The 21,158-nt window shown below is 38.8% G+C and overlaps 1 protein-coding gene across 1 annotated transcript in view; it reads right to left on the reverse strand.

Annotated features, from left to right (window-relative positions):
- Positions 1-1,631: 1,631 nt before the first annotated feature.
- TBPL1 (TATA-box binding protein like 1) overlaps positions 1,632-21,158 on the reverse strand; it is a 35,152-nt gene continuing 15,625 nt past the window's right edge. Inside the window, exons 2-7 of the mRNA XM_047101563.1 lie at positions 9,865-10,043; positions 7,736-7,818; positions 7,521-7,584; positions 4,978-5,081; positions 4,784-4,878; positions 1,632-2,782 (exon numbers count right to left, since the gene is read on the reverse strand). Coding sequence (XP_046957519.1) covers positions 2,703-2,782; positions 4,784-4,878; positions 4,978-5,081; positions 7,521-7,584; positions 7,736-7,818; positions 9,865-9,999 — 561 coding nt within the window. The 5' untranslated portion in view covers positions 10,000-10,043 and the 3' untranslated portion in view covers positions 1,632-2,702. The remainder of the gene's footprint in view (positions 2,783-4,783; positions 4,879-4,977; positions 5,082-7,520; positions 7,585-7,735; positions 7,819-9,864; positions 10,044-21,158) is intronic.

A 21,158-nucleotide genomic window follows, 5' to 3' on the forward strand; every position in this document is an offset into this window, starting at 1 on the left:
GTGGTTGTTGTTTTTTTTTTTTTTTTTTTTTGGAAAAAGGAAAAGTGTGTTCTAGAGGATCAATTTAAGAAATTTATTATGAATCTTCAGTGGAATTAGATGCTGGGATTTTTTTTTTTTAATCAAGACAGGGAATTGATACACATTTTTCTTTGCCAAGCGTCCCAGATTGTGAGATATTTAACAAAACTGTTACATGTTCCCTTCAAAGTCTGAGCGCTACGTATACATTAGCAATTTGTTTTAGCCATTCATCATAAATGGGTAGGAAATTGTTCATAAACTTAGGTGGTTTATCACTGGTGATTTCAACTTCGGTATCTTAAACACTCTTACACGTTTCTTTTATTACCCTGAGTCCGTGACTAAATAATTGTCTTCGAACCAACTTTTACCCAACATGTCCCCAATCAGAGCTTTTTTTGGTTTTCAAAAATAAAAAAGGGGGAATACTTACAATGTGTATGTATATATTCACAGTTTTTATTTATCAAAAAATTTACAGCACTTGTGAAGAGCCAGCAGAAGACCTCAGACACGCTCATTCTTCCCAGCTTTGTTAAGTTTAGTGGGTCAGCCAGGACATTTTGCCAGGTGACGCTCACACAGCAGCCCTGAAACCTAAACTGGTTAGATTGTCTTTCTTCCTCTTTTCTGAGAAAGCGTTTTGATGCGCTACTGATCTACCCACTTTTCACGTCACTCGAATGCTGAAAATATTACAACATCTGTATCCGCACATTGGCCATATAATCATGTTTCCCCCCGCCCCTTCCCTACATTTCTTTTTGGGGGGAACGTTACAAAACAGGTCACTTGTTACTGTTAATTAAAGCTAAGTGGAAAATCTCAATTTTTAAAATAGTCTGCCCGGAACCTGTAACTTCTTCACGGAATGGTATCCTCTGTATTTTATGAGGTCTACCTATCCTATTGGCTCTTAACGTGAAGCAAATAAACACATTGTAAAAAAAAAAAAAAAAAAAAAAAAGAGAGAGAGAGAGAGAGAGAGAAAGAGAGAGGGCACACAGAAGTTTGAAAATCACAAGTCTTTCACCAGAAAGAAAATATAAAAGTTAGCCTTTGCCCCACCCCCCCTCCCCCTGCCATTAAGAGTGAGAGGCACAGTAGGGAAAGGCATCGAGAGGAAAGAAGATAAAAATAAATCTAAAATAACGTGTGTTGTTCAGTGCAGGACGTAAGTGAGGTTTGGGAGACTTTATGAGATGGTGAGGAAAATGGACTCGAATATGCAGGTTAGGACGCGGCCATTTCTCATGAAGCTTTCAAAACGTTTTGGAAATTCAGGTTTTCGTGGAGGATTGTGTTGGAATACTGTCTCTAGTAGGTTTCTACTGAGAAGCTAATTGCACTCTCCACTCAACCTCACTTCCATTTGAAATTACTGTTGGTTCTACCGAATTCCTCACCCCAGGGGTAGAGCACAACTGCAGCCTGATTCGCACGCCACCATCCCAGGGCTCACGCGGGTGAGCCAGAGAGCCAATGTTTCACACATGCACATTTATTGTCATTTTAAGAGGAGCAATCCCAAATACTGGATAGGCAGTCACTCTTCAGCTCCATTAAATAAGACACAGCAAGGGGAAAGACATGTCTTGCAAAATGGCTTTCAAGTTCAAGTTGAACTGTATTATAATTATACTGTGGCACAGAGGCAGCTTGTGGGCACTTCTTGTTAAAACAGCACAACGTATCAACTTCTGACAAGACTCTTAGTATAGCCTCGAACACCAACCTCAGATTACTATTTTCCTACAACTAGAGTTGAGTCTTACCAGAATCACAGAAGTACATACGAGGTACAACCCATCACAGCTTCTTTCTCACATCCATCTCATAGGTAAGAGGTTTTGCTTTTTAAAACTACAATTCTGTAACTTTTAAAAGATATTTAACATTTTCTATCATATTAAATTAGCAACATAAAACATTATGCTTAATCTATAAAGTTCTACTCCGGTTCATTCCCTAGAATTTATACACATATTTTTATTTCTAATCTGCAAGAAAAAATTGCCTATTTGATATTTGGTAACAGAGCATTAAAAGATACTATACACACGTGGCATATATATGTTTACAAAATACACTTCAAAAAGAAGCCAACACACTTTTAGCAAAAGTCTAAGCTTGCATAGATCAAAAAGAAAAAAGAATTGTGAATACAATTTTTGTTAAAATAGAAAATGGGGAATAAAAGTTACAGAATGGATATGAAGAGAGATCTTTTCCAAACTTTTATTTGTGCACATTCAATTGAAAAAGATAACTTTTACAGGTTCTTTGGTGCCCATATTCAGCATACAAAAATGTAAAAGACTATTCACAAATAAAACACATTAGCTCAAACTGGAAAAAACTAATGACAACAACAGAACAATTTAAGGTAGTGCACACTGTGACAGCTCTGCTTTCGGGGACATGAGAATTACTGCGAAAATAAATAGAATGTCCTTTTGTAAAAGCAGCAATGTCATGTCTTGTAAACTTCCTTTTTATATTACAGCAAGGTCTGAAATAAAATCCAAAGGGCCTGGAGCTTACACTGTAGCCGTGAATGAATAAAAGAGTCTATTTCCTCAATTACTGTTGGTCCAGTTTTCCTTTTGTTTTGAGTCCAATGTGCAGCAGGTTTTAAAAGGTGCTCAGTTAGGGATTCTAACCAATTAAGCGATGAATTATAAAATTTCTTTCCTGCTTTCAAACACAAACGGGTAAATCTGTTCCACAGCAGTAGCAACAGCCTTTACGTTGGGCCCTGTACCAAACACAACAGAGAGAGGAAGGGGTGAGAAGAGCGCCAGGAACGCGGATTTCCCAGAACTGAAAATATATGGGGTTGTTTTTAAAAAGATCTACACTTTACATAGTCAGACGGTCACAGCAAAAACCAAGAGAATAAAATTCTTTCTGAACAGTTCAAGGCAATCTGAAACACCAATGATGTGATTCGTCTTGTTTTCGGGCCCCAGGGTGAAGACAGTGTACATAAAAACCACACACAGACTGCCGTGAAGGAGAATAAGAAGCGATGTGAGATACTGATTAAAGGAAGGAATGATAAACGGGAGTAGACATTTTGGGCACTATCCTCTTGGTCGCTGTAGTCTGGCTTTGGTTAGGCCGCCTCTGACGCTCACAGGAGTGCTGAGGAACCCAGTGAAGTACAACAAGCCTGCTTCCAAAGTTCTGGGAAATCAGAGGGCTGTGACTAGCTAACTGGTCTAAAACGTCCCGCAGATTAGCACTCACTACCCACCCCCACGTTTATTACTAACATGGCCATTCATCCTCACAGTTCACTCAGTCAATAGGGGCGCGTGCACGTGCACGCACACGTGCGCACGCGCACAAACACACACACACACACACACACACACACACACACACACACGGGAATGAGGTAACACTACATATGAATTAATCCATATAATGCTAGGAATAACTAGTTTTTAAAAAATTTAATATTCCATTTGAATAGATAAAAGGAAACATAAAAAAAGACCAAATATTTTCATAAAACATTTTAATAAAAATGGTTTCACTAACATACGCTTAACTCTTTTGAAAGATCTTAAAAACACACATATTGTACCCACTATGAACTCTCTGAAGGTACTGACCACGTGCTATCAGGGTCTGCTCTTTCCTGATTCCTCTCCCTTCCCCCACATAGGATAGTGCTTTGCCTATGGGAACCACTCAGTATCTGTTCACTGAATTGTTAACATTTCATAGGATGTTCCAGATGTAAATATATAACGTATACTAATCAACCTAACTGTCTTCAGTTTGTGATGTTGTTTAGTTACCTATTAACTCAAATGTAGATTTTACCTATGCATCATAAACTCTACACTTAATGGGGACTTCTCAACAGATTTTGGGGCTCTGCAGAGGCCTAGGCTCCAAAATGTAGGAAGAGGCAGTTGAAAGAAGGGAACACATGGATTTGTTCCCCCACACTCCATTTTAAGATTTCGGCATGACCCTGGCAGTAGGTTTTAAAAGTCTCCAAGGAAGATGTGAAAACCCATAGAATGAGTCAAAACTAAAACTTACTTGTTCAGAGTCTAAAGGTGTTGGTAACGTGTATTTTCTCTTAAGGACTAAAGGAATAAAAAGAAAAATTCAAGGACACCAAAGAAATTTTCCTGAATCCAATTTAGTCAGAAATTTCCTGAATCACTTGCCTAACTCTCAAGTGATGTCTCCGTACAATTTATACGCACAGTACTTTTAAAAACCATCCTGTGTGCTAATGTGATCCTTTGACATCTATGCCTGGTCTTTGAAACCACCCCTTCTAAATACTTAGGACTCAGAAGATACATAACAAAATACACATAAGACGTGATAAATAGGCACCAGTGATATATGAGTATTTTGCTTAGGTAAAACCTCTATGAAGTTTATGAAGTGGATTTCTCTTAGGGTGCCTGTGTGGCTCAGTGGGTTAAGCGTCTGACTCTTGATTTTGGCTTAGGTCATGAATCTACAACTACATGGAATAATACGAATGAATCTCACTAGATAATAATGAATGAAAGAACACTGACCCAAAATAGTATGTATAAGACTTAAAACTAGTAGAAAAAGCAGGGAAAATTAAACTACAGTTTTAAAAGTCAGGAGACTGGTTCCCTTTGAAGGGCAGAAGTGACTGAAGGGGGACAATGAGACAATATTTATATTTGGATATAAGCACTTCATTCAAACCATAATTGGCCATACGCTTGCTTTCAGTATCATAAAATACCTGTTACTGTGATACTTCCCGTTGAAAAAATCTGTAACGTAGCTCTTAGAGATTTTATCCGATAGCACACAGCAGGATGAAGTTCAGGTTCATAACTGTACAAAAAAAAAAAAAAAGCACAATTAATATAAATATTTATAGGCTGACAAACAATTACAAATTTGGTAAGTTGTCCTGATTCTTCGAAGACCTACCTGGCATGAGGTCTATTGTTCTTTGTGAATTCTGGCAAACGGATTTCAAATGGCATATTACACACCGCCAAAACGTTAACGACCTTAAAATCTGTAAATATTACCTTCAGGAGAGAAGTACAACTCAATGAATTATTTTGCAACAAAAAAATTGCTCAGCAGAAAATAGAAATTGTTCATCAGGGAAACTATAAACAACTGTTTCAATCCTTAAAAGTAAGAACAAACTAGAAAGAAAAACAACACCTGACGAACTGATTTAGTTTTCAGTGACTTCTTACTACCATACAGGTGACCCTTGAACAATGCAGGGATTAGTGCCCCTGCCAGTCAAAATTCCACGCATAACTTCTGACTCCTCAAACTCAACTACTAATAGCCTACGATTGACTGGAAGCCTTACCCATAACATAAACAGTCGATTAACACGTATTTTGTATACATATTATATACTGTATTCTGACAATAAAGCTAGAGAAAAGAAAATGTTATTAAGAAAGTCATAAGGTAGAGAGAATACATACATGGCACTGTACTATATTTATCAAAAAACATCTGTACATAAGTGGATCCGCACAGTTCAAACCTGTGTTGTTCAAGGGCCCACTGTAATTAAAGAAAAAGGTCAAAAACTTCATCAAAAAATTAAAAAAAAACTTGAGAGATTTGCAAGATTAAAACATCTGGGTCTTTTGAATCTTATCTTGTATTTTTTTAAACTTTAAGTGGGATATTTAATCTGCTGGGACAGGAGAAAGAATAGTGATTATAAAAATTAAAGCAGAGTTATCCTTCTCAAGAGTCAAAATGGAAGTTGCCACTTAAATAAGTAAACACTGAGTATACGCTGAGTCAATACTGAGTACTGCGTGTACACTGAGCTCTGAAAGGTCAGACTTTTGCTTATAGGAGTAAGGTAAAATGACCTTTCTGCGAGTTTAGTTAGACGTTTTCTTCCGGGAGGGTAGAGTGAGAAAATGGTGTTTTTAACTGGGATTTTTCTCAACACATCTAATGTTATAATCAGACAAGGTCCAAGGCTGAAAAGTAACTTCAGCCACTCCTACCAATAACTTAAATGGAGCAGTTTATTATCTTTTGAAACGTTCCCAGTAAAACCACAATTCTGGGTTAACTATCTTCCATCGGAGTACCTGCACAAGGCAGCTGATGAAAGTCACTACGCTGTCCAAAGTGGCCCCACCATCAGTCACGTCTCTCAATACTGCCACTTTTCTTAAGCACCAACCCTCCCCCTCTCCCACCATCAGTACCCCGGCGCCTTTCTAGTATCTTCCACCTCAGGGAAGACTGAGGAAGACACAGAGAAACTCAACTTCCCACCACTGCTCATTTGAATTCCACACAGCCTGGGCCCATCTCTTCAGGGACCACAGCACATCTTTATTTTTCTTTCGTTGACTCATCATTTGCAAGTGACATAACAAGTCCATACTACACAGCAATTTTACCAAATGTATGCCTCCATAAAATGGTATTTGATAAAGTTAACCTCCCAGTGATGGTCACTTTACAAGTAAGAACCCACCAACCAGTATGCACTTTCTGTGGACTAAACTGTGGATCTAACCCAGCAGGCCAATCTTACAATGTCCGTTTTCAAACACTGTGCATTTTGTTTTGGACTTACGCTATTTTTTTTTAAATGTTTATTTTTGAGAGAGCGCAAGTCGGGGAGGGGCAGGAGACAGAGGATCTGAAGCGGGCTCTACACTGACAGCAGAGAGCACGATGTGGGGCTCAAACTCATCAACCACGAGCTGAGCTGAAGTCAAGAGCCGGACGCTCAACCGACTGAGCCACCCAGGTGCCCCAGGATTCATGTCATTTTTAATACAGCTGATTGATTTTACAAAATGCAGCCTTTTCTGAGTTCTTATACACAGGTGTATACTTAGTATTAGTTATTCACGTGAATCCTTTTCAGCTTACACCAGCAAATGCCGTTATTTCTCAAGCACAGATTCAGTCAGTTCTACATATTTTTAAATAATCACAATTTCCTGTTACAATGGTAATGCTGTCACTAACCATAAAATGTAGGAACACTGTTTACTCTTAGCCATAAAATGTATAGATCTAGGCAAGTTCCATTCTAATATCTTTTTTCTTCTTTATAATTTATGTGATAGCTATCTACAAATAAAAACAAATGCGCTTCAACTTTTTGAACGCGGGGCCCTACTCCCTACTCATCATCCTGACAAACTACTCTTGGGGTCATCAAAAACATGACTTGGTGTGTGTGTGTGAGGAGTGAACAACCTGAAGAGCTGAAAAGGCAGGTCACGTGTAAGGTAACAAGCGTCTCTGAGAAAGGGGGCAGTGAAAAAGCCAGGATCCTTGCAAGGACTCACGTGGGTAAGCTCACCGCGTAATTTTTGTACTGAAGGACGGTAAGAAAAAGGCCAATCGTGAGGAAGTTTTTGTGTGATTTCTTCCGTCTATTAAATTAAAAAGTTTACCTTTACAAACTAAATCCTTTCATATTTGCAGTTTGGATGTTTTTTTGAAAACATTACCTGAAAACCTAGTTTCTGCAGACTGCGGGCTAAACGTCTGGCACCAAATTTTGCTTCTTCTTCACTACGGTTTTAAGGAAACGAAAAGATTATCAGTCACACAGGAAATAAACTTTATACTGACAAACATGACAAACTACACACATGATTTTAAGTCCAGGAAAACGTCCTCCCCTTGTACAAAGGAAACATTAAAAAGTCCAAGGAAAGTTTACCTTGTTGCTCCAGTGCAAATAATTTTTCCTGAGGACCAAATTGTAGCTGTGATTCTAGGTTTTCTAAGCTTCATTAATACTTTCTGCAAAAAACAACACACACACACACACACAAAACCCAAAACCTGATTACACATTAAATATTAATTTTCACTTACGGTGCTGCTCTACGTGGCCATTTTAATACAAGTTGACTACTCGACGCTTACCCACATCTGAAATAAATAACTGTTCTCCAAATCATCCATTCGGAAATCGAGCTCCATACCGAACACAAAGAACATATTAATCCAAAAGGACATTCAATTAATCAAAAATACAAGGTCTGCATAAACCTCTTACTATATACTTGAAATCAATACGCCACGAGTCTGTACACTTTCCAACTCTCATTCCCCGCCGGTTACATAACTGGAATTTGCAATTCGCAATCCACATAAATGGATCCTTAAACATGCCAAACCTGTTCACACCTCAGGGGTTTTGCAGTAATTGTTACTGTCATCCGGAATGTTCTTCCCTCAATATTCTCACTTCATTCAAGTCTCTCACCAGATGTCAGAGAGGCCTTCCCTGACCACTCCATCAATGCACCCGTCCCTTTGTCGCGCCCCACCTCCTACCTTGCTTTATTCTGCTTCATGGTACTCATCGCTACTTTCTGTACCTTACAGTTGAGATGCCTACTACATGTTCAAGTTCAATACACAAATCTTGAATGCAGGGGAAACGGTGGAGCTGGAGATGTAATTTTAGATTCCTTAGATATGAGAGCCATTTAAAGCTGTGGGTTTGAATGAAATTATCTACAGAATGAGCATAAGTCGGTCAAGGACGAAGGTCCAAGAGAACAACAAATTTAAATTTTCATTGTAGTTTTTCATTTATGAAAATATTAATTATATGCCCATTGTGCATAAGAGAAGTAAATGTATACTGATTACGATAGCATATGAATCAGACGTTTCTCCTTCAAACTTCCGTTGGCATTTTGAGTTTTGCCCTTTCTCTGTCATATGCCGTATTACCCACCTATTATCAAAGCTATTAAATCTGGAAGGATAAAATTTCCCAAAGAGTCAAAATAAAATCTGAACTAAAAGATAGTATAAAATTTCACACACAAGTGGCTGGGAAACACTAAACTGAGTTTATTCTGCACTTAAGTGCCTTTCACCACCTGCTTACCATCAACTCAGCCTTTTCAGTTCATCTTCCTAGGAAAAATGACTTCCCTGTCCCATGGCGCACACAAGATCCAAAGCAGCACGAGGCCTTTTACTCGCTAACCTTCTTCAGCGGACATGTTCCTTCCTTTATTTAGGTGACAATGGCATTGCTGATGAACTTGAAAATCTTTAATTGTGTCACTATTAAGTTTTAATTGAATTCAATTCCCCTTAGTTTGTAGTACTAAGAACTAAATTTACTGAGGTATACTGGCACCTAATTTTTAGAGCTTGGAGCCTTCACATACATTCATAATTTTCATAATAAATGTATAAGATACACATCTCAACATCATGTGGTTTACAAAATCCAATGAACACGTATTGTCACTTCTAACGTTAATCTTCAATAAGGTTAAAGGCAAGTTATCAATGCTTTTATTTTAAAGAGTAGAGGTCTAACAAAAACTAAAATTGAAAGTATCCAGGTTAGGATATGAATCATATTATTTTCAGCAATGTGTTACTAAGAATACCAACTATTTTATTTTAGCTAAATAAAGAGGGGTATGACAACATACTACAAAAATCACAACATATGTATTAGGACCTCATTCGTATCATGCATCATTCATGCAACTAAAAAATTATATTTGAATTAAGTATACACCACTGTACAGATGTCCCCTTCTTCAGTTAAAAGACATTAAGAGAAAAAAATGTCTAGTAGCCTGTGAATTCTTTGCTAAGACTTCGAGATGTGTATATGCAAAAGTTGGCACTTCATGGGAGCAGGAGGGGGCTTCATGGGAGCAGGAGGGGGCTCCGTATTGTACTGAGTACAGCCGGCACATGGTAAGGTGCTCTTAAACTATCGGTAAGTGAATATATTTTAGTATATCATTTATAGCACTACAAAACCAGTCTATGTAGCCCACACGCCAAAATTTAGATACTTACTCCAACATCACGCTTATAAATTACATTTGCTCCCTCCAAAGCAATCTTCCTTAAGTTCAAATGGCATCTTGTTCTAAAAACACAGACTACATTTGTAATTAGAATGTCCAATGCAACATCACTGTCTGCATCCATTGGGGTAGTTTAAAAACTGAGCTTCCCACCACGAAGATCACATCCTGAGAAAGAAAACAAAATAAAGTAATTACACTTAAATATCCTGTTAATTTATTTTTCATAAATAGTCTTGAAAATTCAAATATAAGAAATGAATTACACTATTTAGTTTTCAAATGTGACTCAAACCAAATCATGTCCCTTCTTTTCCTCACTAAAAATGTCATTTTTAAAAAGATAACAAACATGTCGTACAGAATCTTTCAAAATCCGGACCTTTTATGCCTTACAATTAATAAGTAACATTTACGTGCCAGGAGCCTACCAGACTTCTCTCCTGCTACTTCCCTTTACAACCACTATGTTTCAGGTGTATCATAATTAGGGCAATTCTCCAAACACACCAAGTTTAAGGGTGGGACTTTGTGGTCCCAATGTCCAATCATTAGTGGTACTGTACCCCGCCTCATACAACTTGCCAGGGCGAAAAGAAGGATGACCTGTCTTTCCTCTGTTTTAGGTAACTGACTTACCTGTTTAAAGAAGCAGAAATATTAATTATAATATTAATAGATTTTTCTCATTTACTAGTCAGCCATTCATTATTCACTTACTGAATACCTTCTATGCACTGAGGACACCAGGAAAAAAATGAATAAGGCAAAATCTTTTGTCATCAAGGAGCTCACGAGTCTATGAGTGTAGGAAGAAGCTCTCACAAATAGCACACCATTTTCGTCAGGATCACAGCCTTTCAAGGTCTGTATCCTTTTAAAACTATGATACGAGCATTTCTATAAATGAACCAACAAAAAAGAGCCCCAGTTTTTACCAGTAAGCATATGACCCATTTCCAGTTAGAAAATTCTGACCAGGTTTCCACATCTTAAAAAACAAGTAATGGTAGGGCGCCTGGGTGGCGCAGTCGGTTAAGTGTCCGACTTCAGCCAGGTCACGATCTCGCGGTCCGTGAGTTCGAGCCCCGCGTCGGGCTCTGGGCTGATGGCTCAGAGCCTGGAGCCTGTTTCCGATTCTGTGTCTCCCTCTCTCTCTCTGCCTCTCCCCCGTTCATGCTCTGTCTCTCTCTGTCCCAAAAATAAATAAATGTTGAAAAAAAAAAAATTAAAAAAAAAAAAAAAACAAGTAATGGTAATTTAGTTCACCTAACACACAGAGAGAATACCAGAAAACAGTAACAATACCATTGTAATGATCTTGGGGATCCCTTGCAGCTACAATGTGATAAACTAGTATTCTTTGTAAGGATTCAAATTATCGTATGACTAAAACAACGAAGATGCCAAGGGTCCCGATAAAGAAAATTCAAGCTTGTTTTCCTGCTGTTTGGGATCTGACAGAACACAAGTCAGACCAGACCTGTGGCACCTCTCTAGGACGATGGAGCCTTCGGTTCTGTGCACCACCTGTATCTCCGCTTCACCAATTTCTGACTTTTATGTTCCCTTCAATCTGCTTATCTCCTTGTTTTGTCGTTTTCTGTGTATCTCTAAGTCAACTCAAGTAATTTTTACGTACAAGGGATGGGGCAGGAGTAGCAGTGCATATACAAGTAGACGGATTACTAAAGAGGATGGAGGCGGTTTTATCAACACTGATCTTAAACAGCAGGATCAATATCCTGACTCACCACACACCAGGTGCGAGAACCTGAAAAAGGTATGCAATCTATCTGTGCCTCGGTTTTCTCATTTGTGGCATGGCATATAGTGTCCTACTAGAACGTGTTGTGGGGATTATACAGAGTGTATACAAAGTACTTAGCATACATATTTGGCAATAATAACACAAAAATGACAGTTAATATGGATAAAATAATCAATAAGCAGAGATCTCTTACTACCATTTCTCATGATTATATTATAGCCCAGATGCTGAGCCATATAGACCTCACCAGGTTTTCTGTTTTCCTGTAAAAACTATGAAATAACTGAGGTAAAGAGGCTCTTAGCTGCATACCCCAACATCCGTTCCACCCTTCCTGCACAGTGAACAGAACCCAGGTGTCTGGGAGAAATAAAATACTATCCATACTTTCAAGGCTCCCTGGGAACAGGTAGAGCCAAGGGGCCACACGATCCTGTCACGATTAACGAAATGTAAAATGAAATGGTTTTGTATCTTTTGCGAAGAAAAGATTGCTTAGAGTGACCAGACTAAGCCAGCCAAGACCCCTTTTGCCTTCCTACCCTTCTTCACTTTTATTGCCTGGACTTTAGATGTAAGAATTGGGAGCTCAAGTAGCCATCTGATCATGAGACTATGAGATAAGGGCAGTGGAACAGTAAGACAGAGCAAGCCCGAGTCCCTAATCCAATGGAATTCCTTATTACCCCTGTACTTCCTAATTCCAGACTTGATGAAGGTGGGAGAAAAATCTATTTCCATCTCAAGGCCCTCACCTGCTGAATTTCTGTCATGTGCAGCCAAGCCTAATCCTAATGGATGCACATCCCAAGAGACAGGCTACAGAAAGCACTACTTAAAAAGAAACTCGTGTGAAGAAACTGTCAAATCTACTGTTTCACACAGATTTTGTTTTTTACATTAAAACAAGTTAAAACAAATTAAGGCGAGAATACCAGGACAATATGTAGGGTAAAAATAAGTCAAGAAAGTAGGTATAAAGCAAATCTCGGTGACTGCAAAGAAGACTTGAAATTAATACAATTGTGCCTGTACTTTAGTAACTTAAACTCTAAAAATGAGATCACAGGCGCAGTTCATCCTAAGTTACTCAATGTTCATATTTTAGATGAATAGAACCTGGCAAGCAGCCTCAGAAAACACTATTGCTTTAATACGTTTTAAATCAAGGACAGAATATGGAGTCAGTACTTAAAAAAGAATCAGGCGGGGCGCCTGGGTGGCTCAGTCGGTTAAGTGGCCCACTTCGGCTCAGGTCATGATCTCGCGGTCCGTTAGTTCGAGCCCCGCGTCGGGCTCTGTGCTGACAGCTCAGAGCCTGGAGCCTGTTTCTGATTCTGTGTCTCCCTCTCTCTGCCCCTCCCCCGTTCATGCTCTGTCTCTCTCTGTCTCAAAAATAAATAAATGTTAAAAAAAAAAAAAAACATTAAAAAAAAAAGAGTGAGGCATCCTACACGAAAGACTCCACATTTCTGAAGCATTACAAACAAACAAAAAACCCACTTGCAGTCAATTTAGCTATCTTGTAAAACAAGAAAGCAGTGCTGGATATTAATAAAGATTCACCCCACAGCTAACATCATACTCAATGGTGAAAAGCTGAAAGCTTTTCCTCGGAGATCCGGAACAAGTCAAGGATGCCCACTCTCACCACTTGCATTCAGCACAATATTGGAAATCCTAGCCAGAACAGTTAGGCAAGAAAAAGACAATGCATCCAAATTGGAAAGGGAAAAAGTAAAATTGTCACTTTTTGTGGATGGCATGATTTTATATATAGAAAACCCTAAAGACTCCACCAAAAACACTTTTATAACTAATAAATGAATTCAGGAAAAGCTGCAAAGTACAAAATCAATATATAAAATCTGTTCTGTTTCTATATACTAACAACAAACTATCAGAAAGAGAAATTTTAAAAACTCAATTTATAATTGCATCAAAAAGAACAAAATACCTAGGAATAAATTTAAACAAGGAGATGAAAGACCTGTACACTGAAAACTGTAAGACACTGATGAAAGAAAATGAAAAACAAGTAAATGTATATTACATGCTCATCGATTGAAAGAATTAATAGTTAAAATGTCCATACCACTCAAAGCAATCTAGAGATTCAATGCGATCCCTATCAAAATCCCAATGGTATTTTCACAGAAATAGAACAATCCGAAAATTTGTATGGAACCACACGAGCAATCTTGAGAAAGAACAAAGCTGGACTCCGATTTCAAACTATATTACAAAGCTATAGTAATAGAGATCAGAACAGAATAGAGAGCTCAAAATAAACCCATGCACGTTCAGTCAACCGATGTATGAATAAGGAGGCAAGCACACACAATGGTGAACAGACAGTCTCTTCAAGAAGTGGTGCTGAGAAAGCCGGGCAGCCACATTCAAAAGAATAAAACTACACTCCTATCTTGCACCACACGTAAAAATAACACAAAATGGATTAAAGACTTGAATGTAAAACCTGGAACTATAAAACTAGAAGAAAACGGGTGGTAAGCTCCATGATACCACCAGTCTTCGCACTGAATTTCTGGATCCAACTTTAAAAGCAAAGGCAACAAAAGCAAAAACAAGCGAGCGATACATCAAACTAAAAAGCTTCTGCACAGCAAACAACATGAAAGGCAGCCTACTGAATGCGAGAAAATTGCTGCAAATCATATACTCAGTAAGATGTAAATATCCAGAAAATAAAAAGAACTCTTATAACTCAATAGCAAAAACAACGAACAATCTGATTAAAAAATGGGTAGAGGAACTGAAGAGACATTTTCCCAAAGAAGGCATACAGATAGCCAACAGGCACATGAAAAGATACTCAATCAACATCGCTAATCATCAGGGAAAAGCAAATCAAAACCACAACGAGAGATCACTGCACATGTGTTAGAATGGTTGTTAACAAAAAGACACACAATAACAGGCGCTGGTGAGGATGTGGAGAGAAGGGAAAGCTTGTTCACTGTTGGTGGGAATGTAAACTGGTGCAGCTACTGTGGAAAACAGTATGGAGGCTCCTCAAAAAATTAAAAACGATCCAACAATTCCACTTTTGGACAGTCATCTGAAGAAAGGGGAAACATTAATTTGAAAAGATATATGCACCCCTACATTCATCACAGTATTATTTACAATAGCCAAGCTATGGAAGTAACCTAAACGTCCACTGATGGGTGAATGGATAAAAAAAGATGTGGTATATATACAAAATGGAATACTTCTCAGCCATAAAAAAGAAAACAAATATAAACGACTTAAGCATTCGATCCAAGAAATCAAGTATAGGACAAATATAAATGACTTCAGCATTCGATCCAAGAAATCAAGTAAATGACAACCACAAAATAGAAGGAAGAAAATGGTAAATGAAAGTAGAAATAATATAACTAAAAAAGCAAACATGGTAGAAATAAAAGAAAAATTCAACTCCAAGTTTTGAAATGTAAAAGATTCCAATAGTTTTTTCATATAGGAATATTAAAAAGTTAATTTCTTCAATTTTTTTGTATAGTATAGAAAAACAACATAAATATTAGAATCTTTGTACAGTATAGAAAAATAACGTATATATTAGAGAAAAACAACATATATATGAAAAGCACAGTTAACTCTATTTTGATTTAAATAGAATTATCAATGACTTTCTCACTGCACAGGGCCTAACATTAAGGCATGGTTTAATCAGGTGTTTCGTCCTGTGCTCCAAGTATGCCTACTATGAGTTGTCAAATATTTCCTCCTAATAAAAAGCAGAATTCAAAACTGCCCTTGCCCTACCTTCAGGAACTATCATATTTCTAGCTTCTTATTAAGTCCATTACAGTTGTGGCCAAAAGCACAAACTTCCAGTTATAAAACCAGTAAGTCCTGGAGAGATAATGTACAGCTTGGCGACTAGAGTTATTACTACCATATGGTATATTTGAAAGCTAAGAGAGTAGATCTCATCACAAGAAAATAAATGTGTAACTATGTGTGGTGACAGATGCTAATGACATAGTGTGGTGGTTATTTTGCAATTCATATATATATATATATACACACACACACGCACACACACACATATATATACACATATACACACCTATATACATATATATATATATTTTAAATCATTAAGTTGTATACCTGAAACATATTATATGTCAATTGTATCTCAATAAAAACTTTTAAATAGTCTTAGAAAAAATTCCTCATAGAGGCTGAAGCAGCTTCTTCCTCACTCAATGATTTTATGGATAAGAACACATTGTGTGTTTTAGGTTCTCTGACTTTTCAGTGGTATATTCAAAAACATTACTTCAGTAACCCTCACAAACTGCAACCTTAAGGCATTACTTGGAAAACACCGCCACCTCCTGGCTTTTAAGACAAATTGCATCAAAGACTACAGGTGATAGCGTGGGTTTGGTTCTAGACCACCATGATGAAGCGGGTAACTCAATAAAGCAAGTCAAATAAACGTTCTGGTTTCTCAGTGCATATAAGTTATGTTTACACCATACTATAGTCTATTACTTATACAACAGCATTATATCTAAAATCATCAACGTATAAACCTTATTTTAAAAGTACTTTATTGCTAAAAAATGTTAACCATCTGAGCTTTCAGCAAGTCAATCTTTTTGCTGGCGGAAAGGAAAAGGAGAACATGGAAGGTTCTGCCTCCATGTTGATGGCTGCTGACTGATCAGAATCAAGCAGTTGGGGTGAAGATTGGGGTGACTGCGGCAATTTCTTTAAGACAATAAAGTTTGCCACATGGATCGGATCTTCCTTTCATGAACGATTTCCCTATAGTAGGTGATGCATTCCCTATAGTAGGTAGCCACTGTGGAACTTCTTTCAAAATTGAAGTCAGTCCTCTCAATCCATTAAACCTACTGCATTATCAGCTAAATTCATGTAATATTCTAAATCCTCTGTTGGTCACTTCAACAATCTTCACGGCATCTTCACCAAGAGTAGACTCCATCTCAGGAAACCACCTTCTTGGCTCTTCCCTAAGAAGCGACTCGTCAGCCATTCAAGATTGACCATGAGATTGCAGCAATTCAGTCCCATCTTCAGGCTCCACTTCTTTTTAATTTTTTTTTTAATGTTTATTTATTTTTGAGACAGAGAGAGACAGAGCATGAATGGGGGGAGGGTCAGAGAGAGAGGGAGACACAGAATCGGAAGCAGGCTCCAGGCTCTGAGCTGTCAGCACAGAGCCCGACGCGGGGCTTGAACTTGTGAACCACGAGATCATGACCTGAGCCGAAGTCGGACACTTAAGCGACTGAGCCACCCAGGCGCCCCCAGGCTCCACTTCTAATTCTAGTTCTCCTGCTGTTTCCACCACACCTGCAGTTACTTCCTCCACTTTAGTACTGAGCCCCTTAAAGTCATCCATGATGACTGAAACCAACTTCTACCAAACTCCTCTTAATGTTGATACTGTGACCTCTTCCCATGAATCATGAATGTTCTTAATGGCATCTAGAATGGTGAATCCTTTACACAAGGTTTTCAATGTACTTTTTCCAGATCCATCAGAGGAATCACTATCTGGGGCAGTTCTATAGCCTTATGGAAATGTATTTCTTAAACAATAAGACTTGCAAGTTGAACTGACTCCTTGATCCATGGGCTACAGAACGGATGTTGTGGTAGCAGGCATAAAACGACATTAATTTCATTGCACATCTCCACCAGAGCTCTTGGGTAACCGGGTGCACTGTCAATGAGCAGTAATATTTTGAAAAGAATCTTTTTTTCTGAGCAGTAGGTCTCAACAGTGGGCTTAAAACATTCATAAACCATGTTGCAAATAGATGTGCTTTCACCCAAACTTTATTGTTCCATTTATAGAGCACAGGCAGAGTAGATTCTCTTAAAGGTCCTAGGATTTTTGGGATAGTACATGAGCACTGGCTTCAACTGAAAGTCACCAGCAATATCAGCCCCCAACAGGAGAGCCAGTCTATCCTTTGAAGCCAGCACTGACTTCTCTCTAGCTATGAAATCCTTAAACAGCATTTCATTGCAATCAAAAGCTATTTTGTGTATATTTAAAATCTGTTGTTTAATGTAACCACCTTCCTTATCTTAGCTAGATCTTCTGGATAACGTGCTTCAGCTTCTACATCACCGCTTGCTGCTTCACCCTGCTTTTAGGTCATGGAAATGGCTTCTTTCCTTAAATGCACCAACCTCTGTGAGCTTCAAACTTTCTTCTCCGGCTTCCTCATCTTTCTCAGCCTTCACAGAATTGAAGAGAGTTAGGGCCTTGCTCTGGATCAGGCTTTGGCTTAAGGGAATGTCGGGGCTGGTATGACCTTCTATCCAGACCACTACAATTTTCTCTGTATCAGCAATACAGCTGTTTTACTTTCGTACCATTAGTGTGTTTACTGGAGTAGCAGTCTTAATTTCCTTCAAGAACGTTTCCTTTGCGGTCACAACTTGACTAACTGGCACAAGAGACCTAGCTTTTGGCCTACTGCAGCTTTTGACACTCACGACGCGTAATCGTATCTGGCTTTTGATTTCAAGGGAGTGTAATTCTTCCTTTCACTTGAACACTTAGAGGTCATCAGAGGGCTACAAACTGACCTAATTTCAATACTGTTGTGTTTCAGGGCACGGGGGGGGGAGGGGGGGCGAGGAGACAGACAGAGGGACGACCAGTTGGTGGAGCAGACACACCCGATACGTCTCAAGTCTGTCATCTTAAACGGGAGCATTTCGCGGGGCCCCAAAACAACTACAGAGTAACAGCAAAGATCACTGATCACCATAACAAACACAGTAATAATGAGTAAGTATGAAACACCGAGGGAATCATCTAACTGTTGGAAAGATGGTGCCAACAGATTTGCTTGGTGCAAGGTTGTCACAAACCTCCGGTCTGCCAAAAACGCGGTATCTGTGGAGCGCATTAAGACCAGTAATAGCTCTAGTACATTTTATACTTTCCACACCAGGAAAGATATTGAAACTGAAAGGCCACAAAAAACACTCTTCGTAAAAACAAGGCAAAAATACCCCCAAAACCTAATAAAAGGCCAGAAGAACAAAACGAAATAAACAGAGCACAGAAAAATAACATCTTAGCTACTCCGAGGATATTCAAGTTGCATCTGAGGACACCGGGAGAGCGGCCTCCAACGCTTTAACCACAAGATCACCCTCCATGATTTGAGAAATGGCAAAAGTAGGGGAAGACTGGATTTAGACCCATTTGCACACAACATGAACCCTCACGGTCTCCTGGAGATTGCTCTTTTCTACAGGTGAGGCATGCCATCCAAAGTAACCTCATATTCTTCATAAAGCTCTCAAAATAGCACATCAGGACACAGACGTTGTGTCCTGACTCCAACAGATGACTTGACAGTCCCTCAGCACACGCCTGTAACCCAGCTAACGTCGTGCCTTTGAAAAAGCCAACGTTCTTTCACATCTGTTTCATGGGACAGGAGAAACCTTACTTCTTCCCTTTCTCGTCTGGAAACTGGTGGTATCACCGCAACCCCCCACCAAGGTGCTGTGAAGGATTAAGTACGGTTATCTATGTCCATACAGCACACAGCATGCATTAATTAAATGACAGCTATTACTGCTTGATGGATTCACAGGTAGTTGAATTTTATAACCAAATAGTATTATTTCATGAACCGATGCAAACCTTGAGAAGCCATATTAACAGAGAGAAAAAAATGGGAGATCGCCACAGATTAGGCAGGGGTCAGCAAATTATACAATGGGCCAGTGGCCATTTTGTAAAAAAAGTTTTATTGGAACATGCCATGCTCCAGTGTTACCTAATGACCACGTGGCACAACTGAGCAGCTATGACAAAAACCAGATGACCCACAAGTCTAAAATAGTTACCATCCGGTCTTTAAGGAAAAAAAAAAAAGTCTGTTAATTCCTGGGGCTGGCCCAATTAGGCTGTATCAATAAAATAAAATGCAACACTGATAAATTTTAAAGCCTATTTTTTTTTTTTTTTTTTGAGACAGAAAGAGACAGAACATGAACGGAGGAGGGTCAGAGAGAGGGAGACACAGAATCTGAAGCAGACACCAGGCTCCGAGCTGTCAGCACAGAGCCTGACGCGGGGCTCGAACTCATGGACTGTGAGATCATGACCTGAGCTGAAGTCGGATGCTTAACCGACTGAGCCACCCAGGCCCCCCACCTACATTTTTATTAAAATACATAAAATATGTTTGTCATGGTCCTTGATTGAACACTGGTTTGAACAAACCAGTTGTAGGAAATATCTGAGGGACATCAGTATGGATCTGAGTGATACATATATTGGGGTGTTACTGTTCATTTCGTTATGTGCAATGACAGACTAGTTACATAGACCAATATGCTTATTTTTTAGAGACACTACCAAAATATTCAGGGAGGCATGTCGTGTTTATAATTTACGTTAAAATGCAAGTGTTGTTCATTATCTGAACTCAGTAACAAATAGATTTGGATAAAGTTTCAGATGACTCCCTAGATGCTGGAATCCTGCTACAGGAACCAAACAAATTTGGACAATCTATTCTGGGATACAGAATAGATATGGACAGTAAATATAATTGTATTTTAGGACCAAAAAAATGTCACGTTACTGTTGCATGTCTTAACAATTGTTAAATGTACGTGATAGACATACGGATGGGTATTCATTATACTATTCTCCCTTTAATTCTCTCTGAAAATTTCCATAATAATTTTTTTAATGTTTATTTGTCTTTGAGAGAGAGAGGCAGAGTACGAGCATGGGAGGGACAGAGAGAGAGGGACACACAGAATCCGAAGGAGGCTCCAGGCTGTCAGCACGGAGCCTGATGTGGGACTCGAACCCAGGTCAGATCATGAGCTGAGCCGAAGTTCGATGCTTAACCGGCTGAGCCAGCCAGGTGCCTCTCCACAATAATTTTAAAAAGTGTTTAAGAAAAGACTTTACTTCACACTAGGCCATACTAAGACAACATGAAGTTGTGATTATATTACTTAAAAAACAAACAGAACCTAGGCTAGATAGGAGCACCTACAGCAAAGGAGCGCCTATAGCCTTTTTTGCTACCAAAATATCTCAATATCCAAACATTGCCATTTAAAGAGGGCAATGATAACCAGATATCCAGAGGGAAGTAGGATGGTATGAGATATAAAAATAGTGTGTGAGGGAAGTCTCAGGACATTTAGCGCAGGAAAGAAAAGATAGCAGTTGTTCTCAAATATCTGAATAAAAAGGAAACTGACAGAACCAGTTAAAGTCACATGGAAGCAGATCTCATGAAGCCACACCGATAAACAAATACCACTGCAAAGCAGGGGATTCCACAGAAGAGAAGTGTCACAAAAGGAGGCGGGGGGGGGGGGAGGGGGGAAGGTGTGGCTAGAGAATTAACCAACAGTTAAGAATGTTATAGAATGAGTCTTCGATTGAGTATAAGATGAGACTAGATGGTTTCTAAGGTCCCACCTAATTCTCAAAT

The sequence above is a fragment of the Lynx rufus genome, unplaced genomic scaffold (assembly GCF_022079265.1).
Source record: "Lynx rufus isolate CCGP_SWC_20201006 ecotype Redwood Valley unplaced genomic scaffold, mLynRuf1.p SCAF_6, whole genome shotgun sequence".
Lineage (NCBI taxonomy): Eukaryota > Metazoa > Chordata > Mammalia > Carnivora > Felidae > Lynx > Lynx rufus.